This window comes from Podarcis bocagei, assembly GCF_964188305.1.
Source record: "Podarcis bocagei genome assembly, chromosome: 6".
NCBI classification, from domain to species: Eukaryota; Metazoa; Chordata; class Lepidosauria; order Squamata; family Lacertidae; genus Podarcis; species Podarcis bocagei.
In genome coordinates, this window is record NC_138130.1 from 91,481,667 (window position 1) to 91,509,618 (window position 27,952).

At 44.2% G+C, this 27,952-nt stretch overlaps 2 protein-coding genes across 7 annotated transcripts; one reads left to right on the top strand and one right to left on the bottom strand.

The window, feature by feature from the left end:
• Positions 1 to 1,181: 1,181 nt before the first annotated feature.
• Positions 1,182 to 11,183, bottom strand: LOC308588956 (ester hydrolase C11orf54 homolog). 2 transcript variants are annotated; one of them, XM_081197712.1, is made up of 9 exons: positions 11,047 to 11,183; positions 9,243 to 9,337; positions 8,713 to 8,811; positions 6,537 to 6,610; positions 5,442 to 5,543; positions 3,699 to 3,875; positions 2,723 to 2,872; positions 1,880 to 1,996; positions 1,182 to 1,567 (listed from the first exon to the last, which is right to left on the bottom strand). In XM_081197712.1, the coding sequence occupies exons 2-9, from the start codon at positions 9,298 to 9,300 to the stop codon at positions 1,394 to 1,396; spliced, it is 951 nt and encodes a 316-aa protein (XP_081053838.1). In that variant the 5' UTR covers positions 9,301 to 9,337; positions 11,047 to 11,183; the 3' UTR covers positions 1,182 to 1,393. The 2 variants fall into 2 exon arrangements, with proteins under 2 accessions (XP_081053838.1, XP_081053839.1); XM_081197713.1 differs by having other exon boundaries at positions 9,243 to 9,379; positions 11,047 to 11,109.
• Positions 11,048 to 22,792, top strand: TAF1D (TATA-box binding protein associated factor, RNA polymerase I subunit D). Of its 5 annotated transcripts, none has more exons than XM_081197700.1 (13): positions 11,048 to 11,354; positions 13,225 to 13,637; positions 14,338 to 14,513; positions 15,140 to 15,197; positions 15,689 to 15,750; positions 17,731 to 17,884; positions 18,830 to 18,875; positions 19,414 to 19,514; positions 20,198 to 20,231; positions 20,790 to 20,857; positions 21,598 to 21,651; positions 22,171 to 22,242; positions 22,636 to 22,792. In XM_081197700.1, exons 1-6 carry the CDS (start codon positions 11,051 to 11,053, stop codon positions 17,744 to 17,746), a joined length of 1,029 nt encoding a protein of 342 aa, XP_081053826.1. In that variant the 5' UTR covers positions 11,048 to 11,050; the 3' UTR covers positions 17,747 to 17,884; positions 18,830 to 18,875; positions 19,414 to 19,514; positions 20,198 to 20,231; positions 20,790 to 20,857; positions 21,598 to 21,651; positions 22,171 to 22,242; positions 22,636 to 22,792. The 5 variants fall into 5 exon arrangements, with proteins under 5 accessions (XP_081053826.1, XP_081053827.1, XP_081053828.1 ...); XM_081197701.1 differs by having other exon boundaries at positions 20,803 to 20,857; XM_081197702.1 differs by having other exon boundaries at positions 13,228 to 13,637.
• The last annotated feature ends 5,160 nt before the right edge of the window (positions 22,793 to 27,952 follow it).

Consider the following 27,952-nt stretch of genomic DNA (forward strand, 5'->3'; position numbering starts at 1 on the left):
TACTTGCAAGGAGAAAAGTGTCTAAACAAACCGAGTGCAGCAGATGACTCAGAATTGCCATTTTCCAACCAGCTTTTTAGTTTATGTGCATTTGGGGGGGGGATTTGCCTATCCTGCCTGGAAGAAAACAGATAATATAATAGATTCAAGTGCAATTTTAAGATGTTTCATCTGGGACAAGAAGTGCTAAGAAAAAGCGTCACACCCAAATGAAGCACCCATGGGTGAAACGGGCAATTGAGTAAATAAGAGACATGCATGGTTTAGTTGCAACCCAAAGTCAGGAGGAAAACGGAGAATAAATTCAGTGCTCCAGTCCAACTTTTGGCTCTCTTGCTAACGCAGCAACGCAAGTCCCATGTACCAGGAAGTAAACCACACTGAATTCAATAGGCCTTAAGTAGATGGTTAGGATTATGCTGTAAGATGGAGACTTGCCCAAATAATAATAAAAAGTGGTTTTTTTTTCAGATCTCTGTGTGAATCACTGAAGTTTGCTGTGCTCTTCTATGTGGCTGGGGAAACTCAGCCAGATGGGCGGGGTATAAATAAATTATGATATAAATTATTATTATTATATATAAAAAGTACACCAGTCCATCCCCGCTCCATGTATTCTCTCTACTGCATCCAAATCCTGTTTGGGGACAATCACATTTCTATGCAGCAAATCTGTAGGCATGGGGTGAGTTACTGAGGGATACGGCTGCAAGGACGTGTGGCTGAGCCTATCATGAGGGAACCTTGCACTTTTGAATTCATTGGTGTTAACGCAAGGGAGGTTTGGCAACCGGCAGCCTCAGGCCCAGACTGGTCCATTAGGAGGTGCTGCTTGCTCCAAGAGAAGATATCACCCTCTCTTTCCTGAAGCGGCTTTGGGCAGGAGGCAGGCCGGCTCCCAAACAGAGGAGAAAGGCTTACAGAAAACAACCCTTACCCCTGATCTCTCTCCCCTCCACCCTCTCAGGTGTTTCAGGCATGGACAAAATGGCAGTATATGTGTCTGTGGCAGCTGGACTTACTAAACAACAACAAAAAAACAATGGGGAAGAACTCCTCACCTTCCACTCAGGGACCTGTTTGTAAAAATTGTTATTAATGAAAGAAAGGAAGTTGAGAAAACAGTAGGTAGAGACAACCCTCCCGGCAATTAAGTAATTGACTCCAGGTGTTCCTTGTCATCGGATTAAATTCAGCTATATTTCCAATCACCCATTAATTACATGCCATCCCCCCTCGAGAACAAGCAAAATAAGTGCTATCGTCCTGTGGTTATTGGAGTCCATCTTGTGACGACGTTTCAATCCGGTTAAAGGCAAATTTCTACCAATTTGCCAGACTTCCTGTTCCTTGGCTGAGCTGGCTTCCTGCTGCAACCTGACCCCGTCTCGCTTCAATCCCGGCCAACCATGTGTGTCTCTTTGGGCTTGTCAATTCGGAAGAGAAACTCGGCGGGTTGAAAATAGCCCAGGTACTCGACGGTCTCTGGGGTCGTGTCCTGGTGGTAGTGGCCTCCCTCGCCATGGTGGCTGAAGCAGTGCGTGTGCTCAAGGCGCAAATCAAAGCCCTGGGGAATACAGGAAGAAGTAAAATGAAGCTGAGTGACTAGGCCATGCCGCAGGCCCAGCCCTCCGTTACACGCTTCCTTAGAATGAATTTACGAAAAGAGAATCAGAAAACAAGGCGAAGCACTGCCCGATTGTGCGCTGTAACAATTCAGATTGCGGACAGAAAGCGATATGCTGGAACGCTCCCCACTGGGGTTGGTTGTGACCACCAGTAATGTCTGCGTGGTTAGACAAGCCAACATTTCTTGCCCACCCACCCCTGCAGAACACACCCAAGAGAACCCACGCCGTATGCCAACAAAGTGACTTACTGGATCATGGGAAACCAAAACGGGTTGGCAAATTAGTGGAGCCTTCATTTCATAAAACTTGAGCCAGTTGTTCACGTCCTCATCCGTTTTCAAAGGACAGGCAGAAAATTCTGAGGGCTGTAGGAAAAACACATCTATATTTAAGGAATGAAAAGTTGGGAATGTTGGAGCAAAGGTCAGCCTGGTAATGTCCATCAGAAAAATATCCTACATCTCACCATAGGGGGGAAGACTGGGCCCAGCCGGCCTACCTCTCTTTCCAGGTGCAAAGTGTTTCCAGGTGCAAAGTGTTGATGAGGACCCCTGCTCTCTCTCCTAATACTACTACTACAGTACTAATAATAATTTATTATACCCTGCCTATCTGTCTGGGTTTCCCTAGCCACTCCTTGCAGGGTTTTTTTTTAACTTTAAACCAGACTTAAACTGGCCAGTCCTTCAAAAAGAGGACAACTTTAAAAAGAGGACTATCTTCTTACAGCCCTTTGAAAATAGGGGGCTATAAAGTAGGACACAGGGCCATCCTGCGTAGTAACTATGGTTTGTTTATTGTCAACAAACCACAGTCTGAAGCCATGGTTTGTTGACGACTTTCAAACCTTGATTTAACAAGCGACTCCAGCACCCTTCCTTAACTGCGGTTGGTTTGGCCGCCTGAGACACTCACCAAGTGGCTGTAAGTTCAAATTGCATACAGCAAACACAAGTTTGCAATTCGGAATATTTTCTACATGCATTTTTACCTCCTATGCCGAAACCTAGACCTTGTTTATCATGGCAGTTGTACCGCTGTTGTACTCTCAAAGAACAAGGGAAGAGAACCATTACTTACTTATTACTTACCATAATATGAATTTTTGCTTTTCCTTTCTGGATAACGAATGTCCCTCCCATGCCAACTGGCTTGTCACCATAATATTTTTCTAAGGCTTTCCTCATGCAGGATATGAAATTCTGCTCACCAGTTCTTCGAATTGCTTTCACTTCAATGACCTTAAAAAAAAGGAGAGAAGCTGTGTTTATATTATGGGCACTAATCGGCACGAAAATGTTGATTATGCAACTTTCAATTCCTGTTTTGAAAAAAAGCAACACGGCATATTTTAACATACAGCATAGCTCTCAGTAATATTGTAAGAAGGCTTCGTAGCTACATAAACTTTCCTAAACAGCAAGTACTGTCACTACCTCACCAACAGCAATTCTGTCAGAGCAGTGCTATCATTTGCCTGAAACCTCAGAGAGAACAGTTTCCTTTAACACAACTCAAATGAATTTATGATGGAGGCTATTCACCACAAAGGGACGCGGGTGGCGCTGTGGGCTAAACCACAGAGCCTAGGACTTGCCGATCAGAAGGTTGGCGGTTCGAATCCCTGCGACGGGGTGAGCTCCCGTTGCTTGGTCCCAGCTCCTGCCAACCTAGCAGTTCAAAAGCACGTCAAAGTGCAAGTAGATAAATAGGTACCGCTCTGGCGGGAAGGTCAACGGCGTTTCCATGCGCTGCTCTGATTTGCCAGAATCGGCTTAGTCATGCTGGCCACATGACCTGGAAGCTGTACACCGGCTCCCTCGGCCAATAAAGCGAGATGAGCGCCGCAACCCCAGAGTTGGGCACGACTGGACCTAATGGCCAGGGGTCCCTTTACCTTTACTCACCACAAACCTCCACAAACCAAGCTTCTCTAGAGTTTCAGGTAGGGTCTTTCCTAGCTGTACCTGGAGATGTTAGGGGCTGGATCTGGGACAACCAGCAAGTGCTCTCCACCTTCAACTACATGCAAAGACTGTATGCGTTAAAGTCAGTGAGACCATATACCTTGCCAGGAAGGCCTTCACTGGCATACAAGTTGGCCAGCAGCCCAAATTCACAATCCTTATATTTGGAGCTGTACTGTTCCAGCAAGCACCCACCAGCCTCCGGATTAATCTTGGCCAAGTAACTCCGATTGACAGCTGGCTTTTTCTCGTTTTTAGCTTGAACGATAGGGATAAGCTAGAGAGAAAGAGAGAGAGAAAATTAGCTTTCCTGAATGGATCTGCTCTGTTTATTGGGCATCGCGATCAATAAAAAGAACCACCCACTGACGCTCCAGGTTAAGGTCTCTTTAAATGTAGAATGTACTATTCAGAGGAAGGCAGAGGTCCTGCACCGTGCAGTCCTATATGTGTCTGATCAGAAATAAGTCATGTGAAGTTCAGGGTGGGTGGGGCTGACCTGCTGATAAGCAGGTATAATAATAATAATAATAATAATAATAATAATAATAATAATAATAATAATTTATTATTTGTACCCCGCCCATCTGGCTGTTTCCCCAGCCACTCTGGGCAGCTCCCAATCAATGTTAAAAACAGTACAGCGTTACATATTAAAAACTTCCCTGAACAGGGCTGCCTTAAGATGTCTTCTGAATGTCAGGTAATTATTTATCTCTTTGACATCTGATGGGAGGGCGTTCCACAGGGCGGGCGCCACTACCGAGAAGACCCTCTGTCTGGTTCCCTGTAGCCTCACTTCTCGCAGTGAGGGAACCGCCAGAAGGCCCTCGGCGCTGGGTCTCAGTGTCCGGGCTGAACGATGGGGGTGGAGATGCTCCTTCAGGTATACTGGGCTGAGGCCGTTTAGGGCTTTAAAGGTCAACACCAACACTTTGAATTGTGCTCGGAAACGTACTGGGAGCCAATGCAGATCTCTCAGGACCGGTGTTATGTGGTCCCGGCGGCCACTCCCAGTCACCAGTCTAGCTGCTGCATTCTGGATTAATTACAGTTTCTGGGTCACCTTCACCTTTCAGCCAAAGTTCCACTGAAATTAAGTAGTGTGCAACCAGGATTTTATTCCGGTTAACGAAGGGAACCTTTCTTCTGAAAGAAGCTCTATGTACCGAGATGATTTAGTGTTTACCACTGGATTTTGAGGATTCTAAGTTGAAATACTGTACCGACTTACATGGCTCAAGTCTGAGAGGGGCTTACTTCTAGGTCAGGGATAAGACCCTTAGAAGCTTACCTTGTGCCCTCTATTTTAGGGTTGCCATATGCCCGGAATTTCCTGGACATACACGGAATACTGCAGTCCGGAGTAGTGTCTGGGTGGAAATCGGCAAAATTATTCAGGGAAAATCCAGGAGCATGGCAGTCCATGTCGGTGGTGTTGTTTTAGCTGATTTCCCTTAAAAATAGCTCAGAAATGTCAACTTTGGACAAAACTGAAAAATATGACAACCCTACTCTATTTTGATCCTTTTATTGTGCCTATTTGCTTTTAAAGCTTGTTGGTTTTATTTATTTAAACAATTTATGTACCGCTTTATCGCAGTAGTCTCTCATCAGTTTACAAGGAATTTTAAATAGGTATTTTAAACAATTTCACAAAAGCTGCTTAGAGATTTGTTTATCCTTTATTAAGCAGCCGACATACAGCTTGTTTAAGGAAATAAAGGAAGGCACGTTTTTAACGTCACATGCAGCCTGGCCTCTCCAGATGAGCCCTCTCAATCATTACACTGGCTCTCTTGATCGAGTCTGGCATACATATTAAGAGCTAATATTTACCTACCTCAGCGTTGCCTCCGACAACTCTGGACGAAGCCGCTCCAGCTCCGAGAAAGAAAGCTCCCGGTAGCTGCATTTCCTTTGCAATTGTGTTCAGGTCATAAACCTAAACAAGAAAGGCGTGTTGGGTTTTTCACTAGAATTGCTGTTCTCCGTTGGATAATCTATGCCCGGGATGTGCTTTGAAGGCGCATAACAGAAGGACCATAAGCTCAGTGGGAGAGCTAAGTCCCACTCAAGAGTAAGCCCACTTGGACATACAGTGGTACCTCGGGTTAGATATGCTTCAGGTTACATATGCTTCAGGTTACACACTCCGCTAACCCAGAAATAGTGCTTCAGGTTAAGAACTTTGCTTCAGGATAAGAACAGAAATTGGGCTCCTGTGGCATGGCAGCAGCAGGAGGCCCGATTAGCTAAAGTGGTGCTTCAGGTTAAGAACAGTTTCAGGTTAAGTAGGGACCTCTGGAACGAATTAAGTACTTAACCTGAGGTACTACTGTATCTAACAAAGTAATATCTAACAAAGTAAATCCACCAGCACAAGCATTTATCCTTGCCCAATGGAACTTGCCCTCCCCGCCTCCTCTCTCCATGCTCCCTCCCACTCCCCAAATATGCTCTGGAGCAGGGGACGGAAACCTGAGGCCCACGGAGGTGGTTTAAACGACCCCCGAGCCACCCCCAAACCGAGCCGCCCAGCACAGCGCGGAGCAGGAACTTGCTTCCGTGGTGTTGAAAATCACGTCTGCGCAGATGCCGACACCGGAAATTGCGTCTGCGCAGACGCGATCCAGCCCACGGAGCGATCTCCATGGGAGTGAACCGGTCCAGGTGAGGTATACCTTGCTGATCTCTGCTCTGGAGAGTTCAGGGAACCCCCAGAACAGATCTGGGGTCATGGGGAGCACATAGCGAGAGGGGAAGTTCCATTACACAGCTGAAGTCTGCTTTGTTGGGATGCCATGCACTGAAATTAATGGACCTAAGTTAGTCATTATCCAACAATTTCAACGGATCTTGAGTACAACTCGCATTAGATACAAATCCCATGTTTGCAGGCAGATCAATTATGTGGCCACAGGTAGTAACAACTCACCTTCTCTTTTTGTACAAGAGGCAAAAGGTATGGAACGCCGCCCACGTCGGCGATTCTAGGCTTGCCGCAAATACCTGTAAGGCAACCAAAAGAGTTTAGTTTCTTCAGAAAGCGAGGGCCAATGGTGGGGAGACCAAGAACATCTCGGGGGCAATATGCTCCCTATCAGCAATTTAGCGCCATTATGAATCTGCACTAGCCAGTGGGGGGCAAATAATAGGGAAGGCCACTATCTCTGTGCTCTGCTTGTCAGGGAGAGACTCCATCAGGCAAGGCCTCTTTCCACCTGCCTTGCCCCACCCTCCAGTCTCTGCTGCTCATTTTGTATCGTATTAGGTTGTGCACTGTGGTTTGCTTTGTTTTATTGATTGGAGTTTAGAAATTACTTATTGTAACTGTTAAGAGTGGATTTCTGTTTAATTTTGAAATGCTGATATTTAATAGTGGTCCTGGGCCCTAAGGAAGTCAGATTAGCTTCAACCAGTGCCAGGGCCTTTTCAACACTGGCTCCGGCTTGGTGGAACACTCTGCCTCATGAGACCAGGGCCCTGCAGGATCTGATGTCTTTCCGCAGGGCCTGTAAGACAGAGCTGTTCTGCCTGGCCTTTGGCTTGGAGCCAATTTGATTCCCTCCCCCTCTTTCTTTTTCCTTTCTCCTCCTGTGATGAGGCTGCATTTTAATATTTTAATGTTGTATTTTAATCTTGTTTTTTAAGTTGTATTCATTCAACTTGTTTTTATTATTGCTTGTTAGCCGCCCTAAGCCGCCCTTGGCTGGGGAGGGCGGGGTATAAATATTATTATTCATATTATTCATATTTAATATTATTCTATATTATTTTAATGAATGTTGAATGTTATTCTCTTGCGTATTGTATACTGTATTATGCATATTGTCTTATTTATATGTTAGCTGCTCTGAGCTCAGCTTTGGCCAGGGAGGGCGGGATACAAATATAATTTATTATTATTATTAGGCCAGACCTAATTTAGTAGAGAAAACAGATCACTAGTATAAAATGCAGAGGCTTTCTTCTTCAAGCACAGCCATTAAGGGCTCCATCTTCTCCCAACTTTGAGACAATGATAAACAAAGGAATCTCGAACTTATGACATGTTTGCAGCATAGGACCTGCCTATGTTATATCAACATCTCCACCGCCCCCATTTCAGGTTGTATCATTATGTAAATCTGTGGGGAGCTTGTGGTCTGCAAGGTGTTGTTATACCACAACTCCCATCAGGCCTAGCAAGAACATCCAATAGTCAAATCAAATATCTTTGATACGGTCAATGACCAACAAACAATTTATAAAATAAAATTGGCAATGTGAGTACTATTGTACTACAGATAACAGTGGAGATATGGCCAAATCACAAAATTGGTACTTATGTTTATGACCAGGTTTCAACTTTTAAGGTTTTGAGAATTCAATTCAAATGTCATTACTATTTATTATCGTTCCTTCGATGTTTACAATTTGAACTCCGTTGCTGTCATCATTGCTCGTCTTATTCTTGTTGCAATGTAACAGTACTTCGCCACAGGCCTGTTGCTTTCGGGGTCTTTGTCAGCTAAGAGGTGTCTGATATAGGTGTCATCTGTACTACGAAGGTATTTTCCTCAGAATCGGCTCGATCAGCTCTTTTCTTGAGTCTCGATATAATGGGCAATATAAGATGAGACCCAATATAAGACTCAATAGTCAGGAATTATGGGAGGTGTAGACCAGTAATTTTTTTAATTTTTTGGGGTGGGTTGAGGTTCCCTATCCCTGGAAGTATCAGTAGGGCTCAGAGGAATTCTGGAGTGTTTTGGAAGTGATTTCTTTTTTAAAAAGAAACACCCCCAAGAAAAGTGGAGACACTCAAAAACATCCCAGTGGGGACCATGGACATAGCTAGGGGGGCATCTGCCCTCCCTAGATCAAGTAAAACAATAAAACTACTTAACTGAGGTTCCGTCCCCACAACATAAATGCTGGCTGCACCCAAGATGGGGACTAGATATGCTCAACACAATGAGGATTAACTTTTTGAGGAGGGTAAGGAGACAAAAGTGGGAGCAGGGGAAGAAGAGGAATGCAATGGAGTATCCTGGAAAAGGACGTGGCTGGCTGGCACCTTGAACAGAAGTCCTCTGTGAAATAGATATTTCATAGATTTCACTAATTACCTTTAACAGGAAATGTGAAGGGTTCTTTAGTCAGATCAGGGCAGTCCACTAGAGAAACCTGAACATCTGCAAAGTTTTCTTTAAGTCCATTTTGCAAAACTAGAAGAAGGTAAAGAGTGCATTATTACTGTTGTCTTTAGAAATACTTAGGGCAAGCTTTCTGCAATGAAACGAAACAAAAAGACCAACTTAGCAAGGCAAGGATATCGCATTAAAATGCGCACCCAACATTCAAACGCCTTCTGGGTGGTGCAATAGTTGTGCAAGAAAGTTTAGTTATTTGTTGCCTCTTCTCATTAGGCATAGATATGGGACTAGTGGAGAGAGAAAGGGTTTTCTCCCTCCCTAGAACTCTTGGACATCCCAAGAAACTGCATGTTGGAAGAGGCAGGACAGAGAAAAGAAACTACTACTTCATGCAGCTCATCGTTAAACTATGGAACTCACTTCCACTGGAGACTCCAAAGGTTTCCCCTCCCATTTCGTACGTCACAACATTTCTGTAACATCAAAGAGTCAAATCTACTCACCTCCAACAAGTTCTTCCAGGCTAGGTACATGAAAAGCAAACATCTCAACATTGGCCATCTTTTTCTTATTTCATGAAGCAAACTCAACAGCTAAGCTGTGGAGAGATCAGAGTACACCCTAGAACAGCTTACAAGGTCTGTTAATGAACACATAAGTTTAGTGATTAAATACAAGCTGTGAGTGTTTGCACAGGCTTTTTACAATATACCTTTTCAGTTACTATTTGGGATACAGGCAACGCTCATGTTATGTGAGGCTGCATCCTGAGTAACTAGAAACCTAGCTGTGCAAATAGTCCATTTTCAAGGCTGCACATTTCCCAAGCTTTCAACATGTCTATTTTTCCCAGCTGCTCTCTGAAATCTTGTTCCCTTTCCATTCTCTCTGACTAAGAGGGTTACGAAACTCAGCAGCCTGACACTGCTCCATTAATCATACACCAAATAAAAGAACACCACATTGCTGGGTTTGCATTTAGCACCAAAATAACCATTTTCTTCCAACCGCTAATTTATACAAACCACTATCATGTTCTCCCATTTGCAGCTTTGCTCAGACGCATATCCTATTAAATTCAATGGGATTTACTTCCAGCTAAATGGGATTAGGATTGCAGCCTTAGCCTCACACTGAAAGGATAGGGGCAGTAGGCTAATTTCTGACACACAAAAATGAGGAGAATAGCACCTGGACATTTTGTCTTGTCTCAGATTCTACAAATTAGCATAATTAATGTAATCTAGGGGTTGTGGTTCATGGGATGGAGGGGACAACATCCTCACCTGGATGCGCCTGTCACTCACCCAACAACTGCCTTGTGGTTTCTCCAGTGTGTTTCTGGGACGAAGGTTGCAGTTATCCATTAACAAGGCAATGAGGCAGTGCAACCTTAAGGCTTGCTCAGAACTCCTGGTCCCTCTGAGTTCAGTGCAAACCTGCATAGGTCTACACAGAGGTAAGCCTCGTTGTTTTCAACAGAGTTTACTCAAAGGTCCATATAGTTAAAGCTATGGTTTTCCCAGTAGTGATGTATGGAAGTGAGAGCTGGACCATAAAGAAGGCTGATCGCCGAAGAATGGATGCTTTTGAATTATGGTGCTGGAGGAGACTCTTGAGAGTCCCATGGACTGCAAGGAGATCAAACCGATCCATTCTTAAGGAAATCAGCCCTGAGTGCTCACTGGAAGGACAGATCCTGAAGCTGAGGCTCCAATACTTTGGCCACCTCATGAGAAGAGAAGACTCCCTGGAAAAGACCCTGATGTTGGGAAAGATGGAGGGCACAAGGAGAAGGGAACGACAGAGGACAAGATGGTTGGATAGTGTTCTCGAAGCTACTAACATGAGTTTGACCAAACTGCGGGAGGCAGTGGAAGACAGGAGTGCCTGGCGTGCTCTGGTCCATGGGGTCACGAAGAGTCGGACACGACTAAACGACTAAACAACAACAACAAAGGGAGAATGGGATTTCAACGCTAACCACAACGTTGTAGAGTTGGAAGGGATCCTAAGGGGCATCTAGTCCAAATTAACAATTAACAAATTGCTTAAGCCCAGTTCCATGTTGCATGGCTGCAACTCGCTCTAGGCACCTCGGGTGGGCAAGAAGTTAAAAAAATGCTGACAATAGTTAGCAAAGCGCCTGGGTTTGCAGCCTCGCCTTACAAACCCACGCCCAATTCCTCAGGCAGTCTCAATGAGCAAAACATGCATTGCATTTCAGCATTCATCCCCCCAACCCATGCAAACAATTCTTGGCACACACACACACACACACCTCGCCCCATGGCTGCTTCAACTTACAGGAATGCAAACTTCAGCGCCCTACTCCCGTCTCAAGTTCCTTTCTCTGACTGCCTCTTTCCTATGGCAGCGTCACCTGCCCCTCGTCCAATCACCTCGCAGCTGGAGCGCCGCACCCAGCCACGCCCATTTCTGCCCGTCGCCGCTCTCAAGATGGCGGCGCGAGGCTGCTCCTTCCAGCGCATCCGGTCCCTTCCTCCCATCGGCGCCGAAACCGAACTCTCGCGAGATCTGGGGGGGAAAAAACAGCCTACTTAAGCGGACCGGCGGCTCTTGCGCGGCCTTGTTGAACCGGCAAAATGGAGGAGGTGGGTTGCTGTAATCGTTCGGCATCGGCTCGGTTGGCGTCCTGTGATGAGATAGGAATGTTGGGAAAAGGTTTAGGGGCGCCTAATGTAGGATGTGGGTAGGATATTGTGGGGTGAGGGGGAACTATAAAAATTGAAAGGCCAGGTTCTCCCCCCCCCCCGGCCGCTGGGCCTGGCCTAGTCCTGGTTGGTAGACCAGGGAGCCGAGGGTTAATGCCCGAGAATAGCTTTAGCACATATAAAGGGTTTGAGAGGCGATCCGTGTTTACTGTTAATTCCTGACTTTTCCCCTAAAGGGCGCAAGGTAGTGATCGTAGAGTAGCTTGACGGGGTATAAAAGATAAATTATTATTTTATATTCACAACAATCCTGCGAGGTGGGCTAGGTGGAGAGATCAGTAGCAGGGCCAAAATAATGGGGGTAAACCATGGATGTGTGGCTGGGGATTTGAATGCAAAAGGCTGACCTCGCTGCGGCACCAGGCTGATTTAATCAAACTCATTGGATTGAGCTGGCCCACCTCTTAACATGCCTTGGTAAATATGTGGAGGATTAAAAAGTGCTATATTATGTATTTATAATACGTGTATGATAAGTGCCTGACGGGCACTTGAGGAAGCTTAAAAATAAAATAGGAACAGCTGAAAACGGGGGGAGGGAGGGAAATGTTATTGGAATTAAATTATGATCTATTAACAACGTACAAGAAATGAACATGTTTTGCTGTTTTATAGAGGATGCTATGCAGATTTAATTTGTGGAAATCCTACTGGATTTTAGGGTGGATTTATTTTGACCTCATCAGAGCATGCTGATAAGAGCCTCTGTGATTATACCAGTAAAGTACCGGTATATGTGCATCTAAATGTGTATCATTAGGGACACGTTTTCAGTAACTGATGCTTGGGTACTTAAGGCTTTTTCGCACCTTTGGGTTGTGGTAACTTGATCAATTGGTAGCAAAAGATAAATAAGTCTAGATTAAATGCATTTTAAATGGCTAAGAAGCCTGTGTTGGGCAAATGGATAGCGTGAGATTTCTTTGAAAATACAACCGCACTTGTTTTAGGGACTGAAGTCCTGAAGTTGCCTTAATAATTTAGCGAATAGTTGATGTGCGTACTTGACTCCTAGTACAAACTAGAAACAATATAGCTGATATTGCTGAAGGCAAAAACTCAAGTGTTCAGCAATGCTGAAGACCACAAGCGGCCATGCTTTCCAAGGCTTGATACAGATGCCATGCTTCCCAAGGCTTGATACAGATTGTAAATAGGTTAGCATCTGATTAAATGGTTTCTGTATTTCAGACACAAAACATGAAAAAGATAAAACCTAGTCACTGTCCTTCAGCTTTAATGAATTCCCCCTTTATCTGTATAATGGCTTTGCTACTTCTGTTAATGCATTTCCATCTAAATTCTTCTTTTAGTAAGACCCCATGATAAACTCTTTCCTAGTTGGGTAGGCTTTCTCCATAGCACCCATATACTCATTTAATATTTTGCCTTTTTGCCCAGTGGGTGCAGTATGACTGATGGTGACAAGATGTGCAACAGTCAATAAAATGATAAAATAATTGAAAGATCAGCAGTATGTAAAGTTGGCAAAATTAGGAGTAGACTGTAAAACTGTACAAGAAACAGTTTAGGAAGAATCTACCTTGTCCCTGTAAGCTTCTTGAAAATGAAGGCTGCAGCCTTTCCTAAGCACTTGTAGGAAACGCAACCCCATGGGCTCTGAAGGTGAGGGGGTCACTGCTGTAAATGCACTCTGCTAAAGATTTTCTGTATTAGACTGGTATGCTCTGATCTAAATAGATTGATTAAAATGCCATCAAAGAGCAATCATTTTCTTTCATTGTTTCAGCAGGACTAACTGGTTTGCATTCACTGAAGCCCTCAAAGAAAATGAAAGCTATGCTGCCAGCAAGTCTTGTTGGTCAGTCTCCTGAGAGTCCATCTGGCAATAAAAGACAGAATGGCTCTCTAAAGCCTAAGTTGCCCAAACCTAAACTTGACCTCAGAGCCCTCTTTGACTACTTCAGAAGGAAGCAGCATCTGAAGAGGAGAAAGTGGAGGCCAAGTGCTAGGAAGAAGAAAGTCACAAAGAAGAAAACTGTGAAATGCAACGAGCAAGAAACTTGTGAGAAGAGACAGCAGCCAAGAGTCCCAGGAAAGAAACGGAAAAAGAAACTTACTGAGAAAGTTGTTAATTTTCCTTTTGTGGAGAGACTGTACGGAGTGAAACGCATTCCCTTTAGAATGGTGTGTCTGTATGAGGTAAGTAGCAGTTAAATTACAGCAGAGGTTCCCAAACTTATTTGGCCTACCTGTCCTTTTACGGAAAAAAAAATATTCCACGCACCCCGGGAAATTTACCTTCTTTAAGTGAACAGACAAAGACTCATCGACAAATTTGCATTCTTTTATGTATATATATATTTACCTACATCCTGCAACATAGTAAAGAAAGATGATGTTATAAAATAAGACAGCTTGAAGCTTGAAATTATAAAATTATTAAAATCAACCAGAGTAACATTTACATTATACACAGAAATGAAATAAAAATTATGAACAACCTTTAAAATAATCTTAATGAGAAGGATGAACCTAGTACGTTGCTGTCAGCATATTGATGTTTGGGTCTACTTTTGTCAGCAGCATTGTTAAATCACACTAGTTAGCTATCTGCAGTAGATTTCTTTTTTTAGGTAACCTGCATTTGTGTTTATTTGGAAAATGAAGTTTGGGAACTTGGGGAAACACTGATTTAGAGAAAGCAACTATATACAATAATGCTCTGGTCTTTCGTATTTCATAGTGTTAATAATTTGCTTCCTGAGTAACAAACTTGATTGGGAAAAACTGCTTTGCAGTTGAAAGAAAGCCTCATTGGTACACTGCATAATCAAATTTGTGGGCTTTCAGAGTCTTTTGTCCTGGTTTATGTTCATAGAGCAAATTTCTTCTCCCTCAGCAAGCAGCTTTAAATGGATACTTCAGATACATTGAAACACTGAAATTAGAGAAGCTCATGGAAAAATCTTTGACGCAGTTGAATGCTGTGGATGATCTAGAAAATGAAAGTCTGGCGTCAAGAAAGTACAAATACGTGGATGAGGATGAACCTCTTTCTCCCATTGTGGAGACAAAGTATGTATAATTATGCTTTCTAAAGTTCTGCGTCACATCTGTGCATTCAGTAGAAACTTCAATGCAAGGGAAGAGTTGAAAATGGGAATCTGCTGATCTACGTCCTGCTAAGCCATATTCCTCAACCCTTGCTTGTATCAATAGTTGATTGTTCACCGCTTAGATTATACCATAGAAAGTATACTCCTATAGACACACCCGGAAATTAAACTTTGAGAGAAAGAGATAAAAACCTATAAATCTCTTGAGAATGTGTCTGACGTGTGGCACGCTTTCAGAAATATCAGGATTGCAATGTTGTAATGTGCTTCCTATTTAACAAATGTATTCTTGCAGATTTTACAGGAACACACCTTAATTCTTGAGTTTCTCAGTGGACGGGAATAAAATCCTTCCAAGTTCAGACTTACTACAACATGCAGTCCTGAAATGAAAAGGTTTCAGTAACAGTCTGTAGGGGGGATAATACTGACACCTTGCACTCTGTATTGGGGAGTTGTAAGAATTATAACTAGGAAATGCACAGGAAGCACTTTGAAAGCTAGAAAGCGCTATATGAATTAAATGTTTCTACTATTCTCATTTACAACTTACATACAGATAACTGGGCAATTGCTGTATTTCAGTGGAGATGACCAGACTGAGAGTTCTGCAGATAAAGAAGAAATGGGTGCCAAGATAGTGGTAAGTCTTTGCTGACTTAAGTCAGTCACTTTAACTCAGTGGTTTTCAACCAGTGGACATTCCCTCCTGTCTTCTGAATAGAGAGGCCAGAGAGCAGCTTTTTGTAAGCAAGTTGTGGTGAGTGATGTAGGTGCCTCGCCCATTTTATGGTTGTCTTCTTCCGCTCTTGCATGTGGCAGCCGTTTTGTTATGCCATGCTCCAATGATAGCCATTTTTTAAATTAAAAAACCCCCATGGGTGGTACTCCACACTAGTCCTACTCAGTGTAGACCCACTGAAGTTAATGGACACGACTAACTCAAATTTATTTCAGTCGGCCTGCTCTGAACAGGACTCATTTGAATAAAACCCCATGCACCTAGGATGTATGGTTCTATAATTATGTGTCAGGAATTAGCTTTGTAACGGGAAACTTCTGTATATTTGGTTGATTTGATCTGTATTCACATGTTTGTGTGTTACATTTACCTTGTCTGTTTCTTTGCCATAGGAAAACAGCTGTTTCATACTAAGTAGTGAAGTTCCAAAGACTACACGCAAGAGGAAGTCAAAGTAAGTGAGCCTATTTACAGAATATAGCAAAGAAAGTAAGGAAGGAAATGAGCAAGAAGCTTCAGTAGTGGATGCCTTTAAATTAAAATGTTAAAATAGCGTGTCTTCAGACTTGGGCTTGTTCTCACTAACCATATTTTAAATAAATTACAATTGGAATCTGGAGATTCTGATATTGCTGCTGCAATAAGGTGGAGAGTGCATGCACACAAGACAGGTGCCTCTTTTGCCTAGATTTAAGTTGTGAGATTTTCCTGCTTTACACTAGAGTAGGAGGGTAGTGATGGAGTTATTCTAGACGGGCTATTAGCTGTGGTCATACGTTCCTTTAGCTAAGGGACCCTTGAACAAATGCTTTTGAGGCAGGTGTTTGAGCAGCACTACTGTACATCCCCTTGTTGACTGGATTCCAACAGGGTTTTTCTTGCAGATCTTATGGATAGCTTTTACAGTTGCAAGCTGCCTTGCTGAAAGGGTGGGCAAAGAATCTGTCACGGGGAGTTGACAAATTGCAGTTCTGGGGGCTGCCATCAGTGTATTGTTAAATATGTTGCCCCATTAACTAGGTGCAAAATCCAGCTTTATTGGAGTGCTAGCTAACATTCTTTTTTAAATGGAACTTGTGTGTGCTGGAGTATTTTTTCTTATGAACCCATTAGGACTTCAGGAGAGTGTGTGGGATTGTGGCCTGAGCCATTTAACAGCTAAATAGCTTCTGTGTAAATCTCATTACTTGAACATGGCAATCAAACTACTGTATTACCTTAGTGTGTGTTGCTTACTTGGGGCTTTCTAAGTTTCCTAAAAAAAAGTTCCCTAGAGTTGGGCATCTAATCTAGCAAGATGTGATAACTGGGTATTGCTCTTGGTAAGCTCTTCCCATCCCCAAAGTGCTTACCTGATCAGCCCCTTTTAATATTTAAAGCATGCACAGCTTATATGCTGCACATGCTCATATCTGAACATTGCTTGACTTCATGAGTTACTAGATCTCAGCACAGTGTAGTAGCATTTATCGTATTCCACATACCTCATTTTAATCTAGAACAGTGATTTGTTCTGGAGTATTACCACCAGTGCCAGCAATCTTATTTTTATCACCTGAAATGAGTGCTTTGGCATGAGGTAGTAGGATCTAAATTTTTGGTGTGGTTGTACTATTATTTGAATTTTTTTAGTAGTAGTATTTTATTAATATATTACCATGTACGTGTAGGTGGCATTTCGCAAAGAACAGGTATGACAGAGCCCTGCCCCCAGGAACATACAATCTTAAACAGACAAGGGAATGGAGGGGGGAGGAAAATTAGGCAGGGGGAGAACATGTGAATATTTCATTTCCCTGTACTTTGACTTTGCTGCAATAAGATGTAGATGTTAAGGAGATGGGACAGCAGCAATTCAAGATAGAACAGAAGAACCAGATTTTTGGGGGGAGGGGTCTAAATAGGAATGAAATGGAGAAAGAGGGCAGTTGGATGTTGGTGTTCAAACCATGTGTATATTAACCAAGGACTTGACTGAGTAACAATAAAGTGGCATTCATAAGTGAGTCTAGATTCTGCACAATAGTTCATGTGATGACTGTTTTTAAGTTCAACTGCTGAGTGATTCAGAAATGAACTAAAACGTAACACACTGACCAGAACTGAGTGCAGAATGAGAGTTGCTTTGGGTATGCCTTAAGCACACAACTGGAGTGCATGTACATCTGGTGGGGGGAGGGGGGAGATGCTTTTAGTAAAAACTTCAGGGGAAAAAGCTGCCTGAACAAAATTTGATAAAATCAGCACACAGCCTCAGAAAAGCATTTGAAGATGCCTGTAACGCCTTAAGGCCAAAGATCTTAAATTCAGTCTGAAGAACCACTGCTAGTCAATGCAGATGGCACTAGATAAATCAACAAACTATTTATGAGGCAGTTGAAGAGAATGCAGCCAAAGCTAAAAGTTTATGTATGTTTGAAATGTGTTCTTCCAGCACTACCAGCAACTGAAGCTACTAATAGCCATGATAAGCAATGGCTCTGAGAACATATGGAAGCAGCATTTGTCCATGGCAGCAAGGAAGATGACTTCATCCACACTGGTTCCTATAGTTTGCAACTAGCCTTGGATTTGTTCTGCTTCACCAGGTATCCTTTTTCCTTCACTGGTCTTTTCCTTAAGAGTGGCAAGAGCTATAGGAAAGCACAACACTTAACTTCTTAACTGGAACAAATACACCAGCCATGGTTGGTACATTTAAAGAACCATCCAAAAATTATGCCTTGGCAAGAAATTTTAAATGTGAGCCCTGTGTTTGCTGAAGGAGGCGGCTGTGCCATTGGTGTGTTCCTTGGTAGCATATTTACTATGTTCCATTCAGTGTTAAATGTGTCCACATTTTAAAGACTTATGCGGGTCTGTTCATTCACATGCTTTCTTGACACTGGGAATGGGACCTTGCTGCTGACATGAACTGCAAACTTGTGAAAAGGCTACTGGAAGCAACATCTAGAGTGGCACAATATGTTCCAGAAGCAGTTTCACCATAAAATACCAACATTGCTTTTTCACTTGGCCTTCATCCCAACTGGAAAAGTGGGGGGTGGGATGCTGGTTTGGCTGATCGTAGGTTTGTGTTTGGAGAAATGTGTGTTTGAAAAGGAAGTGGGATGTTTGTCTGAATTGGTGATGACCTAGAGTAACAATAAGTTTAGACATTTATCCAATGTTTTTTCTACCGTGAGCACTTTGCTTACCAGCACAGCTTCAGGTTTTGGCTACTCTCATAGACAAAAAACCATGGAGTCAAGTGCTAAGAATAAATCCTTTTTTGCAACCCACAGTTGATCTGTATTGGCTGTGTTACTAATAGGAAGGAACATGACTTGTTAGTCCCAGGAATACTGTACTTTTTGCATAGGATAGTTTTTCTGATATCCCATAAAAGCTCTTTATCTCAAAGAGGCCACAGGCAATTAGGATACAGTGGGGTGGTAATTCTTGTCAAATAGTGTTTGGTTACTATTTTGAATATTTGTAAGAAAGTTTGAAATAAATCCATTTCTAAGACTATTCCCAATTATTGTTTTCAGCGTTCTAGACAGTGGTGATTAAGAAAAACCCCGGCTTGCAAAAGAGGTATGTTAAGATCCATTCATGTTCTGCATTGTGCTGTGTACCAGTTTGGAATACATCAGGGGGTAGAGGAATAAATTGATAAGTGCACTGTATGGTATCTGCATCCAGCAGTCTGTTCCTGATGGCATGTTCAAAAAGCAGTGCAATAATAATTCAGCATATGGCATCGTTGGTTCTCAAGCTACTGTGCTTGCTAAACCTGGTATTTTTGTTGAAACAAATTACATGTTATTTGAAGGATTTATAAAGTGTGCAGTTATTTGATTCTAGTTTATTCTTTGTTCCCTGGGTGGTTCTTCAAAGTTCTCCCATAAGCACATACAAAAGAAATTTTTGCTTCTGGAATACATTGTCAAAATACTTGACTGGGACTGATGGCTGAAAGCAGGAATCTGCATGCCTTTGGAGCGGTCTTGTGTGGGGGCATTACGGATTTGGCTATCCTAAACATCCCCATAGAAATGTGATTACGATCACATAACTTCATGTTGACTGTACAAGCTTAGGTTCTGATTCATTATAATTTTGTACCATTTAGTGCATGGAAAAACACTGGAAAATGTTTTGTATCCTGAACCATCCTGAAATGGTCCAATTGAGATGTGATGTCTGCATCAAAGCAACAGCTTTGTGCTAAAGGTAATGTGTCTTGCATTTAAATGTGATGCTAAGAAATGGTCTGGGGGTTGGTATTTGCCAATTTAACATGCTTTGCCTTGTTGGGTATACAAAATGTAGGCGCACTTCATTGTGCCTGAAGTAAGCAACAAGGCTACAGAAAACACAGGTTATGCTTCCATCCTTGTAAGACAAATTGCATTGGTGACAATGAGACCTGTAATAAGCTTGCTCTGACATCTCTGCTAAATTGTGGGTGGACAATCTTGGCCCTTGGCCTGTTTTCATGTGGCCCTCTTCAAGCAATCAGTTCAGCCATGAATAGTATCCTCCCTCCTCCCCAGCAGGCTCCCCTGAGGTGGTTTTGTCCATTTGGCTCTGACTTTAGGCTCTGCCCACTAACAGCAAATGAGTGACAAGTCCTGAAGAAACACAGCCATTCACAGAAAGATTGTGCACTGCTTTAATGACAAAATCCATTCCAGTATTAGCAGGCCACCTTCACAGAATTCAGAGGAGGAAAAAATTAAGTCATTTTGTCCCAAGCCGGACAGTATACTCACCGGCTCCCTACGGATGAAACTTTACCTTGCACTGACTGGAAGAGTGTACTACATGCTTGAAGTGTTAAACTTTCATGGCAATATATTGGCCCTTAAATGAAGTTCTATGCTGATTTTTTTTTTAACCCTCTTTTTTTAAAGGAATCCAGATAATGAACACCTGTCACCCAAATTGGTAAGAAACTATTATGCCTGAAACATAAACATGGCTAGTGAAGATATATTTCAGCTTGATGATGTTTTAATTATTGGTTGCTGCTTGCCTAACCTGCTTCACTGTATAAAAGGAATTATGCAAATATGTTCCATTCCATCTCTTTGGAAGAGACTGAACTGTAAAGGCACTATCTGTGTCAAAGTGATCATACTTTTCATAGTAGAAGCTATGGTAAAGAATTGTTAATGATGATTGGCAAGATGTTCAACTGCTCTGAAAAGAGTGAATGATAAACAGCCATTCTGAACAAACAATAACAGCTAGTCCAAATTAAGTACGTAGGTTGCTGGCTGTTACATTCTTTGCAAATGAGACTTCCTGGAGCTTTGACCAATGAATGTACTGCTGTGTAGCTGGCTCTCAGTTCTTGGCTGGAAGTAAGACGAAGCCCTCATTTGCAAACCGTATGGTGAATAGCATGAGGAATCTCCAGGAAGCAGATTCTGCTGAAGCACCATTGGGATACCCTAACAGCTTTTGCTTGACATGTGCTCTCTTGTGGCTGCAAACTGGCAGCTGGCTCTTTCAGGTAGAAAAGTCAAATGGCATGAAGCTGCTCTAGTTTGGAACAGAAGGACATTGAGGTATGTGACCTTATTTTAGCTTAACATAAGGCCTAGGACAGGGACAAGTGCAGGTCTTTGGCCCTTGGGACTCTTCCTAGACTACACCTTTTGATATGCTTGCTTGCCTGGATAGAGGATAGGGAGGGAATATGTAGAAAGGAGCCCACAGTACGAAGGTAAAATTCACATTTGTTCTGGCATGTGGCCCCCTGACCCTGGGGGAGGAGGGAATATAAATAACAGAAACAACAATATGCAAGTACTTTATGGTTTTCCAGTATAGCTCAAGTTAGCATTGCAGCATTGGAATCAAGGTAACAGAATGTACATGTTATTTGATTATATTTGTAAATCTCAACAATGTATTAACTAAAACGCAAAGTTCCGGGAAGAAAATAAGTTGTTTTTTTTTTTGGGGGGGGGATAAATGGATAGAAACATGTGACACCTTATCAGCCTAATAGTAATAATTTATTATTTGTACCCTGCCCATCTGACTGGGTTGCCCCAACTACTCTGGGCGGCTTCCAACATATATTTAAAAAATAAAACATTATTAATGTTGAGGTCTATCCCGATGTGACCTTGCCGTAGGTTCCTATCGTTGGAAATACCTCACAGAGGAAACTTGTGGTTTCGCTTTACCCACTAAACTGTATGTTAGGTTAGTGGGATAAAACTGCAAGACAGCAAATTATTGAGTACTTGCAGCTCTCACTGTGTGAAATTGAGCATTAAGAAGTGTTGTCTGTCTACAGGCATGGACTTGGTTGAAAGCCTGGGATGCAGCTAGGAAAAATCTGCTTGAAAAGGTAACGTTGCTCTTGAGTATTTGCTATATTTTATTTGTAACCAAGCTGTATTAAACAAAATGCTAGCCACAGTAACAGACAACCTCCAGTTCCTTCATATTAAATATAATATCCAGGTAGTGCTAACATGCACAATGACCCAAAATGCAATTCCTGTGTAAACAGGGAGTTGCCTGTATACAAGGCTATTGGGAACTGTAGGTAATGCTTATTTTTCGACATCTTCCATCACTTGTGAAACACATGTTTCACAATACCACAATTTTTAAAAACTCTTTGGGTGTATTACCTGGTCTCTACCAAGGCTGCTAGGAAATCTCATTTCTGGTATGCTGTGGACGTGACCATAAAGTAACTCCTCCAGATTTTTATATTGTTGCTACGGTAGCATCAAATCTGTTGGGAACATCTGGCAAAAGCTAGGAGCATGTGGCCAATAGTTTGAACCACCGCTGCAATTCAAAGTTGGGTTTCCTAGAGCTACTTAATCCTAATCTTGTGCTAACGTTTGTTTTCCAGTGCTGCTAGACAATCTACAAGCCTGAAAAGGAATCTGCAATTTAGGCAAATAAGCTCTGTCTGGTGCTAAAGGTAAATATTATAGGTGCTGTTTGAACTGCTTGTTGCAAGGTCACTTCAAAGAGGGCTGTATGCTGTTGAACAAACGGCTCTTAACGCAATGGCCTAATATGGAAATCCTTTGCAGGATGTCAAGGGTACTTTAGATGTACTCTGTGGTCTATCCCGGAGGAGACATGTGCTTGAATCCACTTTAGGCAGCTGCTTTGCAGGGAAATTTGGAGGTGGCATTGGTTGAATTTTGGCCTCCCCAAACGGACGTTTTATGGAAAGGCCCATTTAAGATGAACTCTTAAATCACTGAAATTGGAGGAAGTACACCTCCAATATTAACTATGGGGTGGTTGGAAGGGAATGAAACCATGCTGGTTTTATAATGTATTCACTATTTTTTTACACGTTTAGGTACCTTAACAGCCGGATAGAAAATGGAAGAACACGCCGGGGTGCTCTTTTGTCAGACAGCTTTTAAATTAAACAAATTGGTGTTTTTCTTAAAGCTTCAAAAGTGAAGTTTATGGAATTCTAAAATGTCTGCCCAATAAACAAGTCCTTGCTGGAATGGTGTGTTGGTTTTCTGTATCAATGAAACTTGTGCTTATTTGAGTTCATTCCTGCTCCCTTTTCCTTACAAATGCTGGACTTTTCTTGCACTATACAACCCATTTGACGACTCCATGAGATTCTGGGATCTCAGTGAGAAGCTTTCTCAGATTATTGATCTATACATGTACAATGCAGGACTAATAAAACTATCTGAACATGGCCGGCTGTTGGACATAGCAACATAACCACTGTGCTTGGAACTGGCTTTGTCTACCTGGAGTTGTAGGGAGGGTCATTTAGTCCAACCCACCTGCAATTCCGGAATCTCGGCTCAAAGCATCCATGACAGATGGAGGTTTTTAAGCAAAGGGGATGGCAAAGGAAGGAGAATCCACAACCTCACATGTATCCACCTTCCCCCACCTAACCTCCCTTCCCTTGCAGCTATACCAAGAAGCTGGAGACTGATGGGCTAGCACATGGGTAGGCAAACTAAGGCCCGGGTTTGGATCCAGCCCAATCACCTTTAAATCCGGCCTGCGGACGGTCCGGGAATCAGCGTGTTTTTACATGAGTAGAATGTGTGCTTTTATTTAAAATGCATCTCTGGGTTATTTGTGGGGCACAGAAATTCATATTTCCCCCCCTCCAAAATAGTCTAGCCCCCTGCAAGGTCTGAGGGACAGTGGACTAGCCCCTTGCTGAAAACGTTTGCTGACCTCTGGGCTAGCATATAAAGCACCCTGGCAAACAAGCCATGCCTGTAGTTAGTCCAGCTGGCAGTGGGCCCCCAGGAAAGAGCAGAAGCTGCTGAGAGTAATGACATATGTTTGAGTCCATACATGTTAAGCCCCACTAAAAACACATGCTGTGGCTCTTAAGACATGCACTTCAAGTGAACAGTGACTACTTTGCTTAAACCCCAAAGCAAGTACAGTAGTGGAACTTATTAACTGATCAGTTTAGCTCTGGTAAGATTAGTCTGTTCCTTCCCCCTGGCAGCTTGTTTCCATTTTGTCTCTAGCCCTTGCTCCAGCCCTTGACAAGGAACGCCCCTCATTTCAGAGTAAGGTGTCATGAAAGGGCAGGTGGTTATTTCTACTGATGGGGCTGGTCCAAAGAACCCAAATCTCATTTCCATTTTCAGTAATTCTGGGTTTAGGTGCTGCCAGTGTGGTGTAGTGGTTAAGAGCGGTAGTCTCCTAATCTGGGGAACCGGGTTCGCGTCTCCGCTCCTCCACATGCAGCTGCTGGGTGACCTTGGGCCAGTCACACTTCTGTGAAGTCTCTCAGCCCCACTCACCTCAGAGTGTTTGTTGTGGGGGAGGAAGGGAAAGGAGAATGTTAGCCACTTTGAGACTCCTTAAAGAGAGTGAAAGGCGGGATATCAAATCCATACTCTTCTTCTTCTTCTTCTTCTTCTTCTTCTGCTTGGGGTTACCCTGTCCCAAGATGCCAGACAGAAGCAGGTCCCTACTTCGTCTTACAGCCTGTCATCAGTGACTGACTGGTGGCAGTTCCAGTATTAGACGCTTCAGGTTACAGACTCTGCTAACCCAGAAATAGTACCTCGGGTTAAGAACTTTGCTTCAGGGTGAGAACAGAAATCATGCAGTGGCGGCAGAAGGCCCTGTTAGTTAAAGTGATGCTTCAGGTTAAGAACAGACCTCTGGAACGAATTAACCCGAGGTACCACTGTATCCAAAAGGTAGGATGGGAGCTGTTCTTAAAAAGTGGTTGATGCTTGCATATAGCTGCTTTTGAGTTAAAGCCCCATTTCATGTGCTGATCATTACACACTGAAAGCCCAAAGTGAATTAGAAGATAGTTTAAAAGGACTACCACCTCCCCTTCAGTTACAGCTGTGACTCATTGTTCTGCTGCCAACGACTTGTAACTTTCTGGTGGTGGTTTAACAAAAGCAAATGCACTAAATTAGTGCAATATGTTTTAAGTTTCATAGTCCTCTTTTAAAAGTAAGAAAGTATTTCCTTTGAACATAGTGGGGCGAGGGAGGTATGGCGGTGGGGGCAGATGTCATAGGCGAAGGGGATCGAGATATGGATATGCTCGTACCCCTTCCAATCTGCGCCCCATCCCGAGGGACGAAGGTAGGGTGAGCAAGGATTACTCACCTCCGTCACTGGTGTTGTGCAATGCCAGGTCTATAGGCAAAAAAACCGCCACCCTGCGAGACTTCTTCACCTCGCAGGGGGTTGACCTGGCTTGTGTGACGGAGACCTGGGTACGCGAAGGGGAAACTGTTACCTTACGAGAGATGGCGCCCCCAGGTTTCTCCGTCCTCCACCAGTCGCGGACTGTGGGCCGGGGGGGAGGGGTGGCATTATTAATCCGAGAAGACTGTTCTTTCAGGGCTCTGCCATCGCCATCGATCCCCGGCATTGAATGTGTTGGCCTAGTGTGGGGCTCCGAGGTGAGCTTGGCTGTCTGGCTGGTGTACCGGCCACCTAGCGCACCAGCAGCCACCCTGTCAGGCCTGTTGGAGGCGGTGGCCGGCTGGGCCTTGGAGTTCCCCAACCTATTGGTACTGGGGGACTTCAACATCCATGCTGATGCCACTCCCTCCTCACAGGCTCTGGACCTGGTGTCTTCCATGGCGACACTAGGGCTCTCCCAATTTGTTTCGGGCCCCACACATCAAGCAGGCCACACGCTGGATTTGATCTTTGGCGCCGGTATAGATGTGATCATGTCTCCCTCGATGAAGGTGCCATGGTCTGATCACTACGCACTGAAAGCCAGGATTGATTTTCCACCCCCACCCCGCTTAGGTGGCGAGCCAATTTGGGCTCGCCCGCGGAGGCTGATGGACCCTGATAGATTCCGTCAGGCCTTGCGGGACCTTGCTCCCCCTGGCGACTCATTGACTGAGCTTGTTGAGGGCTGGAATACCCAGCTCCTGGCAGCCATCGATGAGATCGCACCTAAGCGCCCTCTGCGACCCCGCAGAAACCGGGCCCCCTGGTTTACCGAGGAGCTTCGGAAAATGAAGCGGGACCTCAGACGGCTAGAGCGAGTATGGCGGGGTGCCCGTGACGGAGCCTCAAGAACATCTTATAGGGCTTTTATGAAAACCTATGAGATGGCAGTGAAGGCCGCTAAGAAGTCTTACTTCTCGGCCTCCATTGCATCCGCTAGCTCTCGCCCGGCGCAATTATTTAGTATAATTCGGTCTTTAACGTCCCTTGAAGGACAGCCAAATTTAAATAACAATCTGACACACAGCTGTGAGGCATTTGCGAGCTTTTTTGTGGAGAAGGTCCTGTTGCTCCGCCATGACCTCCCTGCCAATTTGGATACAATAAAGGAACTGGAGGCCCCTCGACTGTCCTCGGGTCCAGTATTGGACCACTTTGACCGGATATCTCCAGCCGATGTGGACAGATTCCTCCAAGCTGGAAAGCCCACCACCTGTCCTCTTGACCCGTGCCCGTCATGGCTGATTAGAGCGTGTCCAGACGAGGTGCGGGCCCCCCTGGGGGATATCATCAATTTGTCCCTTGGCACCGGGATATTCCCAGGGGAACTGAAGGAGGCGGTGGTGCGTCCGCTCTTAAAGAAAACATCATTAGATCCCTTAGATCTATCCAATTACCGCCCGGTCTCGAATCTTCCATTCCTGGGTAAGGTGATTGAGAGAGCGGTTGCTGAACAGCTTGGTAGGTTCCTGGATGAAACATCTGCTTTGGATCCATTCCAGTCCGGCTTCCGTGCTGGCCATGGGACCGAGACGGCTCTGGTCGCCCTAACAGATGATCTCCGCAGACAGCTGGATCGAGGCGGGTCGGGGCTGCTGATTCTTCTAGATCTGTCAGCAGCCTTTGACATGGTCGATCACGAACTCCTGGACCACCGCCTTGCCGACGTGGGGATCCAGGGCACAGTCCTTCAATGGCTGCGCTCGTTTCTCTCTGATCGGGGACAGAGGGTGGCGCTTGGGGGGGAATTGTCATCGCGTCACTCCTTGGTGTGTGGAGTGCCTCAGGGTGCGATTCTCTCCCCGATGCTTTTTAACATCTTTATGCGCCCCCTCGCCCAGCTTGTCCGGAGTTTTGGGCTGGGTTGCCATCAGTATGCTGATGACACCCAACTCTATCTGTTGATGGATGGCCATCCTAACTCGGCCCCAGACACACTGACCAGATGTCTGGAAGCTGTGGCTGGATGGTTACGTGGGAGCCGGTTGAAGTTAAATCCTTCGAAGACAGAGGTCCTCTGGCTGGGACGGGACGATATGGGATCGAGGGGGCAACTCCCATCTCTTGCGAGGGTGCAATTAGTGCCAGCACCGTCCGTTAAGAGTTTGGGTGTAATCTTCGATACCTCCCTCTCTATGGAGGCGCAGATTACAGCTATAACAAAGGCGGCATTTTTCCATCTCCGCCAAGCTAAGCAGTTGGCCCCTTATCTCTCTCGCCCTCACCTAGCCACTGTGATCCATGCGACGGTCACCTCCAGACTGGATTATTGTAACTCGCTCTACGTGGGGCTGCCCTTGAGACTGACCCAGAAACTCCAGCGGGTGCAGAATGCCGCGGCGAGACTCCTTATGGGGTCTTCGCTGCGAGATCACATTCATCCGGTACTATACCAGCTGCACTGGCTCCCGGTGGAGTACAGGATCAGGTTTAAGGTGCTGGTTTTAACCTTTAAAGCCCTATACGGCCTAGGACCCTCGTACCTACGGGACCGCCTCTCCTGGTATGCCCCACAGAGAAACCTACGGTCTGCAAATAATAACACCCTCAAGGTCCCAGGCCTCAGAGAGGTTAGGTTGGCCTCAACTAGAGCCAGGGCCTTCTCGGCTGCGGCTCCAACCTGGTGGAACGCTCTGTCACAAGAGACCAGGGCCCTGCGGGACCTGACATCTTTCCGCAGGGCCTGCAAGACAGAGCTGTTCCGCCAGGCCTTTGGTCAGGGCGCAGCCTGACTCCCTCCTCTGGCAACCTGCACAGAATTTTGTTTAATCGGTTGCCATCAATTTGATTTTAACTAATTTTTATAATGAAAATTTTTAGAATGTGTTATTATTTGATTGTTTATTTGATTGTTGTTAGCCGCCCTGAGCCCGGCTTGGCTGGGGAGGGCGGGATATAAATAAAATTTATTATTATTATTATTATAAGTTTTCCCTTGATAAAACAAGCTCGATACC

Excerpts from the sequence above, each read along its gene's own strand:
- TAF1D (XM_081197700.1), top strand. The coding sequence starts at position 11,051 with ATGCAAACTTCAGCGCCCTACTCCCGTCTCAAGTTCCTTTCTCTGACT. Across the intron at positions 14,514-15,139 it reads TCTCCCATTGTGGAGACAAA|TGGAGATGACCAGACTGAGA; the intron begins GTATGTATAATT and ends GCTGTATTTCAG. Across the intron at positions 15,198-15,688 it reads AAATGGGTGCCAAGATAGTG|GAAAACAGCTGTTTCATACT; the intron begins GTAAGTCTTTGC and ends TCTTTGCCATAG.
- LOC308588956 (XM_081197712.1), bottom strand. The coding sequence starts at position 9,300 with ATGGCCAATGTTGAGATGTTTGCTTTTCATGTACCTAGCCTGGAAGAA. Across the intron at positions 8,812-9,242 it reads CCTGGAAGAACTTGTTGGAG|TTTTGCAAAATGGACTTAAA; the intron begins GTGAGTAGATTT and ends ACCTTCTTCTAG. Across the intron at positions 5,544-6,536 it reads CTCTTGTACAAAAAGAGAAG|GTTTATGACCTGAACACAAT; the intron begins GTGAGTTGTTAC and ends TTTCTTGTTTAG.